Source organism: Molothrus ater, chromosome 19, assembly GCF_012460135.2.
Source record: "Molothrus ater isolate BHLD 08-10-18 breed brown headed cowbird chromosome 19, BPBGC_Mater_1.1, whole genome shotgun sequence".
NCBI classification, from domain to species: Eukaryota; Metazoa; Chordata; class Aves; order Passeriformes; family Icteridae; genus Molothrus; species Molothrus ater.
The window spans coordinates 12,662,115-12,681,501 of record NC_050496.2 but is presented as its reverse complement, the minus strand read 5'-3'; the positions used below and the strand labels follow the sequence as shown (position 1 = coordinate 12,681,501).

At 60.4% G+C, this 19,387-nt stretch overlaps 1 protein-coding gene across 1 annotated transcript in view; it reads right to left on the bottom strand.

Annotated features, from left to right (window-relative positions):
* The window catches only part of DNAH17 (dynein axonemal heavy chain 17), a 34,441-nt gene extending 15,775 nt beyond the window's left edge, over positions 1–18,666 (bottom strand). Inside the window, 50 exon segments of the mRNA XM_054516876.1 lie at positions 35–126; positions 229–376; positions 533–635; positions 718–883; positions 978–1,185; positions 1,754–1,927; positions 2,017–2,299; positions 2,429–2,577; positions 2,669–2,796; positions 2,981–3,113; positions 3,615–3,752; positions 3,905–4,132; positions 4,637–4,775; positions 5,371–5,528; positions 5,932–6,036; positions 6,285–6,441; positions 6,672–6,832; positions 7,123–7,254; positions 7,375–7,482; positions 7,600–7,725; positions 8,453–8,605; positions 8,809–8,935; positions 9,075–9,166; positions 9,246–9,593; positions 9,809–9,931; positions 10,167–10,415; positions 10,791–10,943; positions 11,167–11,253; positions 11,372–11,488; positions 11,566–11,788; positions 12,025–12,166; positions 12,263–12,548; positions 12,644–12,826; positions 12,987–13,130; positions 13,249–13,389; positions 13,493–13,596; positions 13,730–13,838; positions 14,031–14,177; positions 14,278–14,473; positions 14,590–14,858; positions 14,972–15,088; positions 15,341–15,508; positions 15,839–15,922; positions 16,000–16,155; positions 16,400–16,525; positions 16,636–16,721; positions 16,799–16,898; positions 16,974–17,166; positions 17,425–17,618; positions 18,319–18,666. Of these exon segments, the coding sequence (XP_054372851.1) occupies positions 35–126; positions 229–376; positions 533–635; positions 718–883; positions 978–1,185; positions 1,754–1,927; positions 2,017–2,299; positions 2,429–2,577; positions 2,669–2,796; positions 2,981–3,113; positions 3,615–3,752; positions 3,905–4,132; positions 4,637–4,775; positions 5,371–5,528; positions 5,932–6,036; positions 6,285–6,441; positions 6,672–6,832; positions 7,123–7,254; positions 7,375–7,482; positions 7,600–7,725; positions 8,453–8,605; positions 8,809–8,935; positions 9,075–9,166; positions 9,246–9,593; positions 9,809–9,931; positions 10,167–10,415; positions 10,791–10,943; positions 11,167–11,253; positions 11,372–11,488; positions 11,566–11,788; positions 12,025–12,166; positions 12,263–12,548; positions 12,644–12,826; positions 12,987–13,130; positions 13,249–13,389; positions 13,493–13,596; positions 13,730–13,838; positions 14,031–14,177; positions 14,278–14,473; positions 14,590–14,858; positions 14,972–15,088; positions 15,341–15,508; positions 15,839–15,922; positions 16,000–16,155; positions 16,400–16,525; positions 16,636–16,721; positions 16,799–16,898; positions 16,974–17,166; positions 17,425–17,618; positions 18,319–18,666 (8,001 nt within the window).
* Between the last annotated feature and the right edge of the window lie 721 nt (positions 18,667–19,387).

Here is a 19,387-nt window from a genome sequence, read left to right as displayed (position 1 = left end):
CAAGGATGGTTTAGAAGGAACAGCTCTCCCATACCTGGAATATGTTGGAGAGGTCCCGCAGGTTGAAGATGTAGTGGAACTTGATGGCTGTTGGCAGAAAGTTGGAGGCAACCTTCTGGTGCAGGGCTGTTGGCAGGACAGGGTGGTGAGCAGGCTCCAGGTCCCCAGAGACCCCCGAGCAGTGCATTCCCCAGGGGCTCGTCCCACCCCAGTGTGGCAAAGGCTCACCCAGCGCTGCTGCCACCAGCCTGGGCTGCATCTTCTGCAGAGGCGTGGGCATGTTGTGGCGGGCCAGGTGCTGCTGCAGGATGGTGCCGTACACGGTGCTCAGAGCCTCGCGGCTGGGGAAGCACACGGCCAGCACGCAGAAGTGGCGCTGCACAAAGGGCACAAATGGACGTGGGCACTTTGTCCAACAGGGGCTGACGCAGCCAGCTGGCACTGCAGGGTCCCCTGCCCCATTCCACCCTCTGGGCTTCGGTGCCTGGAGGGTGAATGTGCCAGGCAGAGCCGTGCCCCAGCCCCTGCACACCTGCAGCCGTGGGTCGATGGTGAAGGAGCCCGCGGTCGGGTTCATGCAGGCCACGTACTGGCAGTTGCGAATGTCCTTCAGGGTCAGCTTGTTCCTGTCATACCTGGGTGGGGACCAGCACTGTGACACTTTCCCGGGGATGGGGACAGGTTCCCCCCTTCGTGCCGTGCCCCTCCAGCACCCACCAGTGCCCGTGGTCCAGGTGCTGCCGAATAAGCGTGTGTGGTGCCACGGTGCCGTACTTGTCCACCTCTGGCATGTTCATGTCGTCGATGAAGTAGATCAGCCTTCTGGTGCCAGGTGGGCCAAAAACCCTCCCTGATTTCTTCTCCAGGGGTTTCTCAAGGACGGCTGCAGCGAGAGGAGCAGGTGGGTGGGGGTCAGCACTGCAGGACCCTGCTGCACAGCCCAGTGTGGGGCCAGCTGCTGGCTCTGCGAGCCTTACCCTGCAGCATGGCCGAGGTTGTGTAGAAGTTGAGGGGCACAGACTGCACCAGGTATTCATCTGTGCCGAGTGCTTCCAGCTTGTCCCACATCAGCACTGACTTTCCCGTCCCTGCGTTCCCCACCAGCATCACCGGCCGCTGCTTCTCCATCAGCAGGTCCATGAAGTAGCGGAGGCGAATGGTCTCTGTGGTGTGCACCATGGCTGCCTGGGGAGAGGCTCTGTCAGCCCCTGCATTGCCCTGGCACTGGCAGAGGCAGGATCCTCTGTCGGGGCAGCGTGCCAGAGCCCTGCACAGCGCTCCTGGCAGCTCCAACAGATGGTGCTCTCTGCAGGCAAACCTGGTCCCTCTCTAAAGCAACACCTCCGGTGTGCTCTGTCGTGCTGAAGACTTTCTGACCAAAACCAAGTTATTACACAGAACAACACAGACAGCTCCTGAAACCACCACACAGCCACAGCCTCACCCTTTTCCCTGATAGCTTAGATAACCCCTGCAAGATGCCACTGCAGGAAACACAAATGGAGTGCTAAAGGACATTTTGCACTCAGGCAATAGTCACAGATATTTTGTGAGACTCTCTGAAGCTGCAGGTTAATCTGAAGGTAAAGGAGACATGGAGCCTGAGGCTTCTGTGGGGTAAAGAGAACCACTGGAAGCCATCAGGTTTGATGGGTGCTACCAGTCTGAATCCTGATGATGCTCCACACATTACTGAGGGGAAGACTGTGGAGTGACAGTCAAACCAGATAAACACAGTGCTTGTGGGAAATACCTGTAAGGGGATGTCAGGGTCGAGCTCAAACGCTGGCACTCTTTCATCCCAGAGACTGAATGTCTTCGTTTTTGGATGAATGTAATAGTCAAAAACTGTCCCCTGATTAGGAAACTTGATGACTTTAAATTCTGACAGCCACCACTTGCTGAACTGCTGGCGGTGATCCACCAGCTGGAGGACAAAACAGAGACACTCAGACCCCTGCCACAGGATGGGATGCAGAGAAGGGTGGCAGGTGCTGGGCAGTCCCTTGGCTGTACCTGGTCCTGGAACAAGGCCCCACCAAAGGCCCAGATGCAGGCGAAGACGAAGAAGAGCTCGTATTGCTCCCGGGGTGAGTCTGGTGGGACATTCTGGGGTGTCAGAAAACATTCCAGCAGGGACAGAACTGTCTGTATGGCCGTGACGTCAGGAACAGGGGTGATTGTCTTGAACTCAGACTTGAGCTTCTCCAGGCATGGTGGCAGGTACTTGTCAAAGAGGATCATCAGAGCAGCCTTCTCAGACTTCTCTGTCCTTGTCTCAATCCAGCTGGCCACAATGCTGTGGGAGAGACAAACAGGGCTGCAGCAAGTATCCCATCCCATCCCAACCCACACTGTCCCATCCCAACACACACTGTCCTGTCCCATCCCATCCCATCCCATCCCATCCCATCCCATCCCAGCTCACGGGCTCCAGCCCAGGTCTGCAGGGTTGATGTAGAGGATCCCAGCCCGGGACACGGTGGCCGGCGTGGCCGTCCGCAGGTGGCTGATCTCGAAGATGAGCCTCATGGTGGGAGTGAGGGGGATGCGCTCGTTGCTGGCCAAGGTGAGAACCTGGGGGAAGTGGCTCGTTGTGGGGGATGTCTGGAGCTGGTCCCCCCGAGATCACAAATGAGCAAAGCCCCTGAGGTGTGATGGCACCAACCTTATTGTCATCCATGACTGTGTTCAAGGACTCGATCCACATGGGATCAATGTCTCCATCAAGGATGATCCATTTGGGCCCATCATGCGTGATGTTGGCCAGGTCACGCATGGCTGTGGAGAACAGACCTGCCCCACAGAGAGACTCGGCTTGTTCCTCTCCACACACAGCCCTTTGCTGGAGGACACGTGGGATTGGTGCTCCCATGAAACACATTCCTTCTCCCTCCCACTCCAGGAAAGAGCCCCAAGGAAAAGTCTTCCCATTGCATCTCACATCCCACAAAGTGAGCTCACAGCACTGGTGTCTCACCATCCTTCCATTCCCGTGTGGCTGGATGGATGATCCCAAACAGCTCATCACAGGTCACAGCCTTGGGGTCCAGGTCCACTGTGACCGGCCTCCTCTTCAGCATTTGGTACGTCTTGTTGAGCGACTTCAGCACCTGTGCAGAGAGGATGGTGCAGCCACAGTGCTGATCCCACCGGGGCAATCTCAGCCTTCAGCAGCCTCTGCCTGTGGCGGGGCCATGGAGCCCTGCTCCCACCTGGACTGCCGGGAAAGCCCTGAGCTCCCTGAGCAGAGCCAGCCCCGGGACAGGGCACTGTGTGAGCCCAGGCCCTGCCCCAGCCCTGTCTGCCATCCTGCCGGCTCCACAGCACGCCCAGGGTCAATCCTGAGAGCGGGCCCCTGTCTGCTCTCTGTCTTTGTCTCTGCTCTGCCCAGGGTATCCCTCTCAGTCCCTCCCTGAGCTGTGATCCCAAACCTGCTCAGCTGCAGGGCTGGCACACAGCACCTGCGGGCCTGGCACTGCTGTCCTCTGCCCAAACACTGCTCTGGCAGGGCTGGGGGCCGCACAGCCCTCACCAAGGAGCCGTGGGAGGCCACGGGATATGCTTGGCCAAGGCCAGAGGGGCCCCATGTCCTCGGGATGGTCTGGCCCTACCTGGGACTTGCCGCAGCCGGCGTTGCCGACAACGAAGACGGAGTGTCGCACTTGGAGCAGCTCCTCCAGCTGCACCACCTTCAGCACAAAGTTCTCCTCTGCCTGCAGCTTCAGCTCCACCATGGCCTCACGGATCACCTGGGAGGGAGAGCAGGCACTGACCACCAGCAGCCTTGGAGAGGCTCTGGAGATGAGCTGGCTGCTCCCAGGAGCACTGAATAGAGCATCAGCCTCTGGATCCTGCCAGGACTGGCACATCTCTGGGGATGGTGCCCTGCTCGGGCTTGCACCTTCTCAAATTCGAGGTTCCTCTTCCTGGGAACGTCCAGTGCTGGAAACAGGTCTCCAATCAGCCCCAAGAACACAGGCAAGTCATCTGTCACGATCTTGGGGATATTGAAGTCTCGTAAAGCTCTCATCAGGACCTGGTCCTCTGCAGAGCCGGGGTCCCCCCTCTTTAAGGAGCCTGCCACCACCAGCACAGACTTGATGGCCCGCAGCCCCCAGTCGTAGTGGTCCTGTGACAGGAAGCAGAGAATCACCATTTCCCTTTGGTGAGGGAGAACTGCTTCAAACAGCACTGCAGAGGAACACCCTGTCCATCAGCCAGGTCATCCACATGGCACCCACTGGGCTGGACCTAAACTGAGCTCATCTACAGGAGAAGCCTCTGGCAGTCATGGGGGTGGTTTGGAACTGGGAACCTGACTTCCTTCTTGGAGGCACGTTTATAGTGTAAATCACCTCTCCTGAGATGAATAATATCTGAATGCTCTCGCCTCAACTGGCCTAATTCTAATTCCTTGTTATTCTACTTTTGGGCTTCTTGATTCCTTCCTTAGGGCAGAAAGGTGCCATGTGATGCACCTGGTAGAAGTGGGTCTGGTCCAGCCATAGACCTGAGCTGTGCAGAACTGTCACTCTGTGTGTCACCACCAGCAATCCCACCACAGTGTGTCAGCTCTGAGGATCAAATGGACTCTTTCCTCTCCCAGCCAGCACTGTGTGATATTGTTAATTACCTGTTTTGACAGCAGCTCTTTGCAGAGCGTGTAGAGAGTGATGAACTTTCTTGCCAGGAGCCTGGCATCGAGAAACCCCTCTGCCACAAGCATGATTTCGCAGATCAGTTCAAAATCGGGGACCACCATAGCGCAGGGTCTAGAGAGGAGCAGCTGCAGTTGTCAGGGCTGCTTACCACGTCCTTACCCTCCCACAGCTCCCAGGGTTTGCCCCCAGGTTTCCCGTGTGATGAACACTCGGCTGCTGCAGTTACACCTGCTGGGGTCTCCTGCCCAGACTCCTTCTCCATGCAGGGCTCATGTCCCACCAGGCTGGGGCACGCCAGCCCTTCTGCAGTCACAGGCTGAGTTTCACCAAGGACAGGGCTCCACAGCATCCCTGTGCCTCCCCTTCCAGTGCTTCACCACCTTTTGGTCAACTCTCTGTTGGATTTTAGTTGAGGGTGGCAACCCACCTGAGTGTGCTCTCCCCTTGCTGAGCAGCCCAGCTCATCCTGCCTGGCCACCTCTGGGGAGTGACAGGACTGACCCGTGGTGCCAAGGGCTCCCTCTCACCAGGGCCACCACCCTCGGCTGAGGGTGCTACAGGTGTGGCACAGGAGTGCCAGCACAGAGGGAAGGGCTGCAGTGACACTGACCCACCTGAACAGAGCTGGCACCCACCTGAACAGAGCTGGCACCCACCTGAACAGAGCTGGCACCCACCCACCTGAACAGAGCTGGCACCCACCCACCTGAACAGAGCTTTCAGGTTCTCGGGCAGCTCTGTGCGCCCGGCGTAGCCAGGGTTCATGGTGATGAAGATCCCCACCGACGGGACCAGCGAGATGGTCTCCCCCAGGAAACTGAATCTTTTCTTCCTGGCACGGATTGCATCCTGAATACATTTTACCTGCCAGGTGAGCAGAGGTGTTGGCCCTGACTGCTCCCCAAGGTGAGCCTGAGGGTTTGGCTTTGCCAGGAATAATATTGAGGTCTTGCTGAAGCCATAGCAGCAGGAGAGCTGCCCTTAAACCAGCTCCTTCCTAATCACCCCAACTCCCTGTGCCAGGTGATGGCAGAGCTGGGGGTTACAGGTCACCAGGATGGACACAGCTGCACTGTGAGGTTTAACTGTGCCCAAATCCCCTGCACTGCTGGGATTCCACCCCCCACCCTGTGTCCAAACAGGACATAGTGGAGACAACAGCGGCAAACTGTGCTGTGAGCCAGGTTTAACTGGGGCAGCATCCAGGACGTGAGCTGGGAAGTCTCTATGGCACCCAGTGCCGCTGTGTTGTGGGGACAGCACGCACCTGCACCGCAATGACAGACAGGACCTCCACCAAAATGCGATTGAACTCGTCAAAGCAGCCCCAGGCGCCGGTCTGGGCAAGTCCTTTGTAGATGTTCCCACAGGACTGGAGAGAAACAGAGCAGAGGGGCAGGGTTCAGGCACTGCAATCCCTCACAACAGCTGCAATGGGGAATTTGGTGACCGAACTCAAGTGCTGAGAGCTGCTCGTGCCTTACGGACTGTGCTCTTCCTGAGGGCAATTCTCCACAGGGTAAAGCCTCCCTGCTGAGGCTCCCCTGGGCTCCCAAACAAAGGGTCCCTCGTCCCAGACACCCCGTGGTTCTCACCTGGGCGCCCCCATCCTGTGCCTACCTTGTAGTCCATCTGCTCGGAGCAGTTGAACACGTAGACCATCATGCCCACGGCCCGGCCCAGGTCCTTGGTGGTCTCTGTTTTCCCGGTGCCCGCAGGGCCAGCAGGGGCCCCCCCCATGTAGAGGTGCAGGGACTGGGTCAGGGTGATGTAGCACCTGTGCAGGGACTGGGTCAGGGTGATGTAGCACCTGTGCAGGGACTGGGTCAGGGTGATGTGGCACCTGTGCAGGGACTGGGTCAGGGTGATGGAGCACCTGTGCAGGGACTGGGTCAGGGTGATGTGATGCAGCACCTGTGCAGGGACTGGGTCAGGGTGATGTGGCACCTGTGCAGGGAGGGCCGGGGCTGAGCGGGCCGGGGCAGGGGCGGGGGAGCCGAGCCTCACCTGTCGGTCAGGGGGGTGATGACCAGCCGGGGCGTGTTGCCCAGGTACTCGTAGGCGTACCGCAGCTGCGCGTCGCAGATGTTGGCGAAGCAGTGCTTCTCCCCGTCGTCCCAGCGGTGCCGCAGCTGGGACTGCCACGCAAACGCCTGCGAGGTCTCCACCTGCAGAGCAGCCGGCTGTAGGGGCTGGGGGCGCTGGCACTGCCCGCCCCGGCCCGCTGGCACAGCCACACACCCTGCTCGGGGCTGCTCGCCACCTCCCAGCGCTAGGACAGGGGGCAAAGGGGTCCCAGGGCCGTGCTGGGGTGCGTGGGGACCATCCCTCCCCACGGCCCAGCCCAGCCCACACCCACCAACAGAGGTGCCCAGTCTGAATGTAATGGAATGACAGGAAACCATGCTCCAGAGTTCTGAGGGATGCTGCACCAAAAATTCCCTCTGGTACCAAATACCTTTGTTTGGATCATTTTGCTTATAACATCCCTTGCATGGACATCAATAGTACAGATTGTCATGATCTTCATTCTGTCTCCAGCACTCAGGTTCCCAAGGAGCAGGGAAATCAGGGCATTCAGCCGAGCAATCTGGGCAAGGACAGAAACATTGGGCATAGAGATGATGACCTCGTTTGCCCACCTCTCGATGACTCCTGGCCTGGCAGAGAGGCTCTGGCCGGCTCCAGGTTGGGTGCAGAAGATGCCAACCTGCTTTTTGTTATAATCCTTCAGGGCATTCTCATAACCTTTCTCCAGACTCGCAAAGGCAACTCCAACCTCTGTGGTCCAGGCGATCTGGGTGCACGTGAGAGCGATCTGCAGCAAACCATGGAGACAAGGCAGCCATGAAGAGGAACCTGCTGTGGCTCGGGGTGGGCACCTGTGCCTCCCGGGGCTCTCTGCCCCTCTCAGGGCCCATGCAGCAGCACCCACCTGGGCTGGGTAGTCAAACACCCACTCCTCCCGTGGCTTGTCCTCGTAGGTGCCCAGGGCCTGGGGCATGAGGCTGCGCAGCGTCGAGCGCATGCGCTCCAGCAGCCGGTTCAGCCACACCTCCACCTGAGGGCCACACCAGCAAAGCTGAGCGGGCTCCAGCCCTGCCAGGCTGCACAAACCTCTCCCTGCACACGGCAATGCCCACAGAGAGAGCCTGGTGCCAGTCCTGCAGGGCACATCCCACAAACCTTCCCCTGCACACGGCAGTGCCCACAGAGAGAGCCCAGTGCTGGTCCTGCAGGGCACATCCCACAAACCTCTCCCTGCACACGGCAATGCCCACAGAGAGAGCCCGGTGCCAGTCCTGCAGGGCACATCCCACAAACCTTCCCCTGCACACGGCAGTGCCCACAGAGAGAGCCCAGTGCCAGTCCTGCAGGGCACATCCCACAAACCTTCCCCTGCACACGGCAGTGCCCACAGAGAGAGCCCAGTGCTGGTCCTGCAGGGCACATCCCACAAACCTTCCCCTGCACACGGCAGTGCCCACAGAGAGAGCCCGGTGCCAGTCCTGCAGGGCACATCCCATGGGATGTGATGGGGGTGGTCTGAGGGCAAACAGCCCAGGGGTAAGCACCCTGCATCCCTTGAGGGATGGGGAGGCTGAGCAGGTTCACACCACTGTGCTGCTCTCTACCTACAATGCAGTTGCCATTTCTAGGGCTTTTGGCCAAAAATCTTTGTAATTGCATTTTTATACTCCTGCCAGGCTGTTAGAGCACAAACCAGCAAAAGGCTCAGCCCGTCCTCAGCCTGCCCCCTGCCCCAGCCTCCACGAAGCTCAGCTGACCTGGCCAGACAGGTCACAGTCTGCATCGAAGTCCATGTACTCCCCATCCCGGCTGAACATCCCGTGGGCCACCTTCAGGGGCTTTTTGTCTGCGTCCTCCTGGAACTTCAGCTTGGCCAAACTGTCAAACAGCTTCGTCAGGTGCCGGGACACCTGAGAGCAGAGCACAGCCACTGTCAGGACCCTGTCACCTGTAGAGCTACCTACACCTACCCCTGAGCACTCCCTGGGCACTGCACCCTCAGGAAGGTGGAGCAGGGATGGTGGTCTGCCCATAGGAGTGAAAAATGTTCTAAAACTGCTCAAACAAGGGAAATGGCACAGGACTCAGCCCCATGCTCACACACAGCCTGTACCTCAAGGGGCTCGGTCCCCTTGGATAAAATATCCAGTAGGTCTGCAGAGGAGACAAAATAGAACCGGGGAAAGGCCAATCTTTTGGTCTCCAGGTATTCAGCCAAGGCCTTCTCACAGACTGCCAGCCTGAAGAAAACAGGAAAACCTGCATTAACCCCCATATATCAGCTTTACCCTTTGCTCAGTCCTTGCCTTGCTGATGCTTTGGAGAACCAACCCTTCCTTTGGCCTCCCAAATGCTTCACCAGGATCACAGGATCCTTACCTGTCCTGCAGCGCTTCCAGCTTGGTGTGGAGCCCGGGCTTGTTGGTGCATTCAATCACGTTGGGAGTTTGTACTGCATCAGCCATTAGATCCTGAAGAGGAAAAACAATTCAGCCACCCCAAAGTGGCAGAGAGCTGCAGGGAAAAGAAGAGGGGGAATGGGCTTCGCACTCGGAAATCCTCGTCAATGGTGTCAAATTTCTTTGACTCCTCTGGCAGTTGACTTCGTGTGTCTTCAGATGCTATGAAGATTGTTTCCAGGTGACTCCACTTCCTCTGTACCTCAAACCAGGTGTTGATAACAGTGTCAGTGGTTGACAGCTTCTGCTGCCAGTCCTGCGCCCTCTGAAGGAAGAAGGCTCGGTACTTGGATGCCAACACGTTCTGCAGCTGCATTTGGTTGTCCTCCAGCGTCTCAATGAGCACCTCATCCATCTTGAGCAGTGGGAGCTGGGTCCTGCCGTGGGGCTCATACTCAAACACCATTGCTGCCCAAGTAGTGTCCAGGGCATTCAGCACCTGTGGTTGGGGCAGGAGGGTGAGCTGGGGGCGGTGGTGAGGGCCCAGCCCCTGTGGGGAGGCAGGGGGACGGAGGAGTGGCGGCTCCAGGCATGGCGCCATGAGCTCTGTGTGCTCCCTGTGGGCCCCAGGAACCGGAACACGGGACTGGCAGCCACGGAGTCACACTGGCACAGGGGTCTAGCAAAGCTGGGGAGGAGCTGAGCCCCCTTTACCTTCTCCATCCCAGCCTCCTTCGTCGCTTTGTCCACAATGCCGCGAACCTCCTCCTCAAACTTGTGTAGGTTGAGCTGCAGCAGATCCGCCAGGGTGGTGTTCTCGGACATGGTGAATTCCACCTGGAGCAGAACCAGCGTGGTTGGGCCGTGGGCTCCCCTCCACAGAGAGGAGTCCAGCAGCTCACCCAGACCAGCTCTTTAACACCCACGTTTAGAGACCCCACACAAATATTTGCACGTGGCCAGATTTGAACCTAATGGCCTCCTTCCCATGCTGGGTGTGGATCTGGGGAGGCTCCTGGGCCGGGGGCTGGAGGCTCCTGGGCCAGAGATGGGCAGGAGGGCTCGGGAGCACCTTGGCTGTCTGCATGAGCTCCTGCCAGTGCCGGTCCCTGATGGCTGGGTTCTGCAGCTCGCTCACGGCGCGCAGGGATGTCATCATGTTCTTCATCCTGCTGTCCAGCCCCGTGAACGCGTTCCAGCCCTTCACCTCCTTATCCAAACCCCGGATGTCTTTAGCAAATTTCTTGCACTCAATGTCCATATCTTCAACATTAAGCTCTGCCCACTTGGTTGTGTTCCAGCTGGCGATGCTCAGGTTCACCTGGACCAGGATACATGTCCACAACATGGGATTAGCAGAGGCATTCCTGCCCGGGCACAGGAGCAGCTTACCCAGTGCCTGCACGCCCTGTGTGCCCACAGGGCCCCACTCATGCACACACCACGCAGACCTGCTCTAAGAGTAACAACCTGCCCCATGTCTCATCCTCCCTCTGATGGCAATGAGCTCTCTGAAAAGCTGCAACAGCTCTGCAGCTTTGGTTGGCAATGGCAGCTGGCACCAGGTGCCTGTGCCAGGTACCTGCACTGGGTCCCTGTGCTGGGTGCCCATGCCAGCCACGAGCAGCCTGCTGTCCAGTCTGTGCCTGGAAGCAGGGTTGGGCCCTGTGCCCTGCTCCCAGGGCACAGCACATACCAGGGTGACCATGTCCCAGAGGTCCTTCAGCAGGCGCAGCTCCTTGCGACACATTTGGAGCTGTTTGTACTCTGGGACTGACACCTCAAACAGTGCAGCTGACGTGGCCAGGGCTTCCATTTCCTTCTCCAAGACCGTGATGCTCTTATGTTGCTGGGTGGAGGAAAGGAAAAGGTGTCAGCCAGGGACTGTGCATCAGGGACGTGTCTCTGTTCCTGCAGAGGTTCCATCCCTGCTGCAGGTCCAGACCCTCCCTGTCAGCCTGGGAGCTGGAGCCAGACCTGGAGCAGCTGCCCCTCCCCAGCACCCAGTGTCAGGGGTGGCCAGGCAGGGCCAGTGGGGACAGCAGTGGCCCTGGTGTCCTCCCCTTCCTTACCCTGTTCAGTGACTCGTAGGGCTCTGGTTCTGTGTATGAGAAAGGGGCATTTTCCTGGAAGCTCTCCCGGAAGGCGAGCTGCTGGACCTGTGTGGGAGCAGTGGGAGCGTGGGGCTCGTGAGGGCAGCCAGGATCCGGCAGCTGGCAGGAGCAGCAGAGTCCTCCCAGAGCTGCCCAGGAGCTGCCTCCCCGCCCCAGCTGGCACCTCAAAGTCCTGGCACTTGCTGCGGATGATGGCGGCCTCGGCCGCCTGCAGGGGCGCCGCGCTCTCCGCCACCCGCAGGCACAGCTTCTTGTTGCTGTCCCAGCTCTCGGGCAGCTTCTGCAGGGGACACCAGCTGGGGTCACCAGCCTGGCCCCAGGGAGCCCCTGCCCGGCCCCCATGCCCGAACAGCCCACCTGGAGCAGCAGGTGGATCTCCTCCGGCATCTTGTCCCCGTAAGTCTTGAGCAGCGCCACCGTCTCCTTCAAGGGCTCAAACATCATGTCGGTCGCCTCCTGCCTCTCCCTGACCTTCGCCAGGTGCGCCATCACCTCCACCAGTCCTTCATAGTCTCCCTCCTCCAGAGGTTTACTCAAGCCGGCAGTGGACTCTTTGATGAAATTCTGCAACTCCTCAAGACTGAGAGGACAGTGATGCTCACCAGGTGTCCCTGGGGCTTGGGGCTCACTCTGCAGGCCATGACCCCCAGAAACCCACCCCTGGAGGTGCCTGGAACCTTCCCCTGGAACCTGCACCTCCAGGGCTGTCCCTGGGTCAGCCCTGCCCTGGCACACAGTGGTGCCTGTGCCACAGCTTAGCCGGGCTTCACCCAGTGGGAGCACCCTGTCCCTGCGCCAGGGCTGGCCAGGCCCTACCTGCTGGTGACGTGCTGGGCGAGGTACTGCCGGAGCACCACGCTGTGGCCCTTGATGGCGCTCAGCAGCGCCTTCTTGAAGGGGCGGCAGTCGCTCTGCAGCCACCCCCCAAACACCCTGGTTTCCTCAAACTCCAGCACCTCTTCCTGCAGCCCCTCCAGCACGTCGATCTGGGGATGAGAACGGGTCACAGGCTGTGGCTGGCACCTCTCTGGGCGCCCAGTGTTCTCCAGGGCACCCAAGCACATCTCAAGGCACCCATCCCGCACCTCCTGTTGAAAGAGTGCCAGGGGCGGTATCCCAGGTGCCAAGGGCTTCTCTGGCTCTCCTTTGGGCTCTGCCTCTCCCTCTTCAGTGTCCAAGGTGAGGAAGCGCTGCAGGAACTCCTCGGGGGTCTCCTTCCACAGGTGGGAGTGCTCCTCAAAGCTGGCACTGAATTCTTCACCTTCTGCCATGGTGCTGACCACCAGCGACATCAGCTGCTCCTGCATCCTCAGGAGATCCTGCTGCTCCTCCAGCGCCGCCTGAAGGGCCAGGCAGAGCTCAGGGACGGGCTGGGACACGGCCACCCTCGCCCCCTTCCTGCTGAGCTGGGAGCTGCTGCCTGCCATGGACTCACCTTGTAACTGATCGCCCCCTCCAGCAGCCGCGGCATGGAGGCTGCCACCCCCTCCGTGTCCCCCAGCAGCCCCTCCACCAGCACCAAGAAGCTGTCGCCGGCCCCCACCTCCAGGGAGGGCTGGTACTGCACCCGGCCCTCCGACAGCTCCATGCGCACCTCGAACAGCGGCGACACCTGGGCCTGGAACGGGTCAGGGCCTGTGTGGGGCTTCTGTCCCACCGCCCCACAGCCCTGCAGGCTGCAGGGAGCGCGGGGACAGCCACGTTTGGCACTGACCAAACCGGCAGTGGGCGGTGGGACACCCCGAGCCCAGCACCACTGCCACAACAGCAGCACCTACCTCGGGGTCCATGTTGGTGAGCAGCAGCTGCAGGGACCTGTGAATGAGCCTGCAGAGCCCATCCAACACGATTTTGTCTATGTGTGCCATATAGCTGTGCCATATCCGTGAGGCTACATCAGCCTTAAACATCTCTGCGTTCTCCTGCCATGAGAAAACCAGCCAGGAGTGAACACCCAGCAAAGGCATCGGCTCCTGATGCTGCTTCAAGCCCTTCCTCATGCCCCTGTGAACCATGCAGTGCTCCGGGGCCACGTCTCACCTTCACCATGGCCTGGATCTTCTCTCCCGTGCTCTCGATGAGGGCACGGCGCTGAGTTATGGCATTTTCTTTGCCTTCGAGGTCCAGGAGCGCAGTTTCCTTGTTGTCCTTTCTTCCAAACAAGGGAGTGGCTGAACAGTCCTGCAGGGAGGAGAGAATGGGGCTGCTCTGCTGGGCCAGGGAAAGGACAGTCCCAGCTGGATGTGTCCCAGAAGGGTGCTTGTGAAGTGCCAGCAAACATTACTTCCATCAGCTGGGTGATGCTCTGCAGGTTCAGCTTCGCTGTCTGGACTCGTCTCTGCAGGTCGTGCAGGGTCTCCCTCATCTCCTGGATGTATTCCATGACACCTGGGAGGGAGATGGGCACACAAGCACATTGTGGAGACACCCCCAGGGCAGTAGGAGGTCGGTTGGTGCTGGGGACCCCCAGAATGCACAAGGAGGATTGCCAGCCTTGGATGGCCAAGGTGGGGGTTTGTACCTTCATGGCTCCAGAACAGAGTCTTCTCAGCACTGGACAGACGGACATCCAGGGCCTCCCGCTCCTTTGCCAGCAGTGGCTGCTCCACTGGCATCAGCTGCTGCTTCACCTGCGCCAACACATCCACAGGTGAGCACCGAGGAACAGGGTCCCCACAGTGTTGGAGGGCAGCAGCCATGGCCCGGCTGAGCCTCAGGAGGGGCAGGGACCCGAGGTGCCAGTGATGTGCCTGTGGTACCCAAACCCCCCAGTCCCTTTCAGCCTGGAAAAGCAGCTGCCTTGTCCCCCCTTCAGAACCTGCCTCGTTGTACCAGCCCGCGATGAGCGCCAGGTTGTCCCCTATCTTTTGGAAAGTCTCGTTTTGGGCAAAGAGGTTCTCGGCATTGGTGGGGATGTCCTGCTGCTGCTGGATGTGCAGGTACTTCACCTCGCGCAGGACGGCCGAGAGCTGCGAGAGACGCACGGCGCCCGGGAGGGCCCGTGAGCCGCGGGGCAGCCCCGGCGCTGCTGCCGCTGCTGCTGCTGGGGCTGCCCGTGCCGGCGCCCACCTCTTTGCTGAAGTTGACGCTGAGGAAGCCGGACTCGGGGTCCCTCTGCAGCAGCGGCTGCTCCAGGCTGAAGTGGCAGTCCTTGCCGGGCCCGCTCGCCCATTCCTCGTAGATCCTCTTGCTGTAGCTCTGCAGCAGCCCCATCATCTCCTCGTACTTCCCGGACACCAGCTCAGCCTCGGCACCCACCATGGCTCTGTCAGAGCCACAGGAAAGCTGCTGAAAGCAGCGGGACATGGGAGGGGACCCGCTCCGGGCCGGGTCCTGCCCCACCACTGCCCTGTGCGCCGTGGGACAGGGAGCGGCACCTACGGGTGCTTCATGGCCAGCAGGTCCCTGCGCGGCCCCTCCAGGCGCTGCTGCAGCTCCAGAGCCCACTTCAGCTGCCCGGCCACCGGCGGCATGTTCTTGTGGATGGCCGGGCCGCCCCCGGGCGGCGGCGGGGACACGAACCGGGTGTCGTACAGCATCTTCACGCTCTCCAGCTCCGCCTCGAACATCCCCAGCAGGGCCAGGTAGCAGGGGGAAGCCTCGGCCTTGATCAGGGGCCGCTCCAGCACGGTGGCAAACATGTGCACCAGCTGCAGGAGAGAGAGGCAGGCACAGGTTCCTGCACCTGGAGCAGTCCCAGGACGGGAGAGACCCCCGGGTCCCGTGGGAGCTGCGTGCCCGTGCTGGGCTGGGGCACAGGTACCTTCACAGCAGCTGTCAGGCGGTTACAGTCATCAAAGCCCTGGCAGAAGATGGCAGCCAGCTGCTTGTTTGCATCCTCAACCTTCTTCTGGAACTCTGCAAAGTCTGTGTTCCATTCCTGCCATTGAGAGCAAAATGGTTTAAAGTGGCACAGCCCCTGTGCCTCCTTCTCAAATCCTTCAGGAAGGGTTTGCTGAAGCCAGAGAGTCCAGAGCCCCATGACGTGCTCCAGAGCCAGCCCTGTGCTGCTGTGGGGCAGTCCCATGTGTAACTGCAGCACATTCTCACAAGAGATTTTTCTCTTTTCACTAAGCAATGTTAACACGTCCATTCCAGCATCCATTACATTTCCACTCCAGCACCTGCTCACCTCTTCATCGGGATCCAAGGGATCGTATTTGCAGTCAGCAAAAGCCTTGGTGGCTTCACAGATCTCCTCAGAGATCCTCAACACCCAGGTCCCAAGGAAGTTTCCTCGCACCCCTCCCAGCCCTGTCTTCTCCAGCCTCTGGAAGTCGATGGCTACCTGGAACAGCTCCTGGCAAGCACAAACCCCTTTTACCTGGCTCCCCCTGTCCCAGCCTGCAGGAGCAGCAGCACCAGCACAGCTCAGCAGTGCTGAGGAGCGGCCCCACAGGGGTGGCCTGGCTGGGGTGTGCCCATCCTGCCGCGGGGGCTCGGGGCTGGGGAACCTGCCCTGGCCATGGTGGCACTGGGCTCCCAGTGATGTCCCGCTGTGCCAGCGGCCCCAGCCCGCCCCAGGCTGCACCCGAGCCCCCCCTGTGGCACTGCCTCCCCAGGATCCATCCCCAGGGCAGGGGAGGCCTGACTGAGGCTGGCACTGTGCCCTGAAGTGCCGTGCTCTCACCTTGATGTCCTTGAGCCTGTGCAGGAAGGCATCCATCCTCCCAAAGATCTGGGGCGGGGGAAACTCCCAGAGCTCTTCCCGCTCCTGGGAGGGGAGAGGGGCTGTCAGCCTGGAGCTGGTGTGCAGGGGGTCAGGGGCTCCTGCACCATCCCTGCACTCACCGGGAAGAATGTGGTCGTTAGCTCAGAGCAGTAAGTGCTGTAGGACTGGAAGAACTTCTCTGTGATGGAGATGGCGTGTTTGAGTCCCTCCAGGGTCTCCTGGGGCTCTCCCTGCAGCCCCTTCAGCATGTCCTCCGGGTTCAGGAATTTATAGGTCTGGGACAGACACAGGCAGGGTGTCAGGAGGACGTGGAGCCTCCTCCTGCCCCTTGCACCCCCACAGACTTTGCTGGTGGTTGCCTGCAGTCTGTGCCTGCCCCAGACTCCCCCCAGCCCTAGGGAGGCTCTGCTGTTCCCTTGTTTGGGGTGTCTCCACATGCCCATGACTGGACTGTCCCCATCTGCCCCAGAGAGGCGGCTGGAGGGGACAGGGGTGGGGCAGTGCTGGCTGTGGCTGTACCAGGCTGATGAAGAAGTTGCAGGTCTCCTGCAGGATCCGGGCTATGTGGGCAGGCGAGTGGTAGTGCACGCAGTGAGCCCGCAGCAGGCAGATGGTGCAGAGCACCTTGGGCACCAAGGGCCGCAGCTGCGGGAGCAGAGCCTCGTCAGTGTTGGGGATGTGTCCCCCCACAGCCTCTGGGGCTCTGCTGCTGCCCAGATGAGGCCACCAGGCTGTGCCTGGTTATTTTGGCATACCTCAGTGTATTCCATTTGCTCCATCTCCTCCAGCAGCCCCTGCAGCGGCTGCAGGTGCAGGTTGACATCATTGGCTTCCTCCAGACCTAGGACACGGAGAAAGCCCGTGTTGGGACGAGGACACCTTGCTGGGGGCAGCCACCACCCTGTCATGGGACCTCACCCCCGTTGACGGCCCTGAACATGTTCTGCAGCGATGGCCAGTAGCAGCTGTCAGCCTTCTCCAGGGCCTGGACCAGCACTGTCACCTGGGGTGTGACCAGCTGGGGGAAGAGGCACCAGGATCAGCACGGGCGGCTCAGCACGAGGACACGTGGCCACCGTGGGTGAGGCAGTACCTGCTCACTGATGCACCCCAGGCTGGTCACCCTGGTCTGCCAGAAATCAAACTCCACCCTGGGCAGGGGGTGCAGCCCCTCCTGCAGCTGCTGCGCTGGGTCCTGGCCGAAGATCTCTTCAACCTGCTGGAACCACTCGATGACCACGGTCTCGATGGAGTGCAGCACTGTGCCATCTATGGGCCCCACCAGGCTGGAAGGCAGATGGGTTATGCCCCTTGGGAGGCCTGAACTGCCCCAGGGGAACCCCAAACAGCCCTAGGGAAGCCCTCACTCCTGCTTGTGTCTGCTGGGGCAGATGCCTGCCCTCAAACACTGTCTGCTGCAGGGATGGCTGTGCCCAGGGCTGTGCAGGGACCCAGCCAGTGACCCAGCTCCCATCCCTCCCCGAGTGATTTATGCTGCTCTGGGCCCCTGCCAGGCTTTTCTGGCACCAAGTGGTGCCACCCACCAGTCCAGGGCGGCGCCTGAGTCCTCCCAGCTGACCAGGTGCTCGGGCAGTGGGAGCAGTGGCTTTCCCTGGATCTTCCCAGTCATCATGAACATCTTGTTCTGCAGCTGCTGAGTGTGGCGCACGACGTCCTCCACCACAATCCTGGGCCAGTTCAGCCCCTCATCCTGGCTCAGGAGCAGAGGGGTCACAACCTGTGAGACAGGGCTGGGTCAGGCGCTGCGTTGTGACCTCCTGTACACAGGGCACTGGGCATTTCCCTCTCGCTGCACACTGAAGCAGCCTCAGTGCAGTCATGGCTCTGTTGGCCACAGATGGGTTTGCTGGTGTTTATCAGTGTGACCAGAAGGCCCTTTGCTCTGGTTTCCAGCTCTCATGGCACGGGAAGGGCTGGAAGTGGCACAGCGAATGCATCTGGCAGAGTCAGGGGCTGGCACATGAACAAAAGCCCCCAGCAATGAGGGGGAATAGTGGGGGCTCCTGGAGCTGATGCAGCTTTTGGGTGCTCTGGACTGGCAGCAGGAATATTCATGGGAAGTTTGAGGGAAATCCACTTAGACATTTCCCAGCTGCAGGGTAAAGGTAAGTGGGCATTATTATGAGTTTCTAAAATTGCAGGGAGGAAGTGATCCAGTAGGGGCCAGAAGCAAACCAGCTTAGTGACCTTCACCCAGCTCCTGTCCTTGTGGGGCTTGTTCAACACAGGATGGGAGCCACCACAAGGTCAGGGTGAGGACCTGGCACAAGTTTTCTTCTGTGAATTTTAGTTTATTTTGGAGCCCACCAGGAAATTTGGCTAGAGCAGCCCACGGCGGGGGTCCCAGGGCAGCAGGGTACCCAGGGAGCTGCACTCACCCTGCTCAGCCCAAGCCTGCTCCTGCACAGGTAACCCACCTCCAGCAGCACGGTGATGAGCTGCTCCACGGGCGAGGCACCCATGTCTCCCACCAGCAGCGCGCTCCGACAGTTCTCCCCGGTGATGTTCTCCTCCTTCCTCTTCACGCAGTAGAATCCCTTGCCCTTTAGGGCACGTGGGAAGCTGGTAGTGGGCTGGAGCTGCCCGGCAGGGGTCAGCGCCAGCACCAGCTCCTGCAGCTCTGGTTGCTTGAAGAACTTGTCCAGCATGACTGAAGTCTCCTCGGTGGCCGCAAACTTGGCCCACTTGTCCGGCCGCACACGCAGCAGCGCCGCGGCCAGGCTCTCGAGGAGGAGCAGCCTCTCGTCCTCCTCTGGGGCTGACATCCTGCCAGCACCGGGCTCCCCAGCACCTGGGGTGGTCCAGAGAGGAACCCCGCTCAGGCAGGGGCTGTGCTGACCCCACAGCCTGACCTGACACTGCCGTCATCCCACCCCTGCCCTGCCCTCAGCCTTCCCTCTGCACATGCACAGGGGAAGCTGCCAGTCCCAGCCCTGCCTGGCCCAGTGGCCCCAAGCCTACGCCATCACTGCCTGTCCCATCCCTGCCTGGCCCTATTGCCCTCTGACCTGCCCCATCCCTGACCTGCTCCATCCTCACCCGGCCCTATTGCCCCCTGACCTGCCCCATCACTGCCTGCCCCTATTGCCCCTGACCTGCTCCATCCCTGACCTGCCCCATCCCTGCCTGCCCCTATTGCCCCCTGACCTGCCCCATCCCTGCCTGCCCCTATTGCCCCCTGACCTTCCCCATCCCTGCCTGGCCCTATTGCCCCCTGACCTGCTCCATCCCTGACCTTCCCCATCCCTGCCTGGCCCTATTGCCCTCTGACCTGCCCCATCCCTGACCTGCTCCATCCTCACCCGGCCCTATTGCCTCCTGACCTGCCCCATCCCTGCCTGCCCCTATTGCCCCTGACCTGCCCCATCCCTGCCTGCCCCTATTGCCCTCTGACCTGCCCCATCCCTGACCTGCTCCATCCTCACCCGGCCCTATTGCCCCCTGACCTGCCCCATCACTGCCTGCCCCTATTGCCCCCTGACCTTC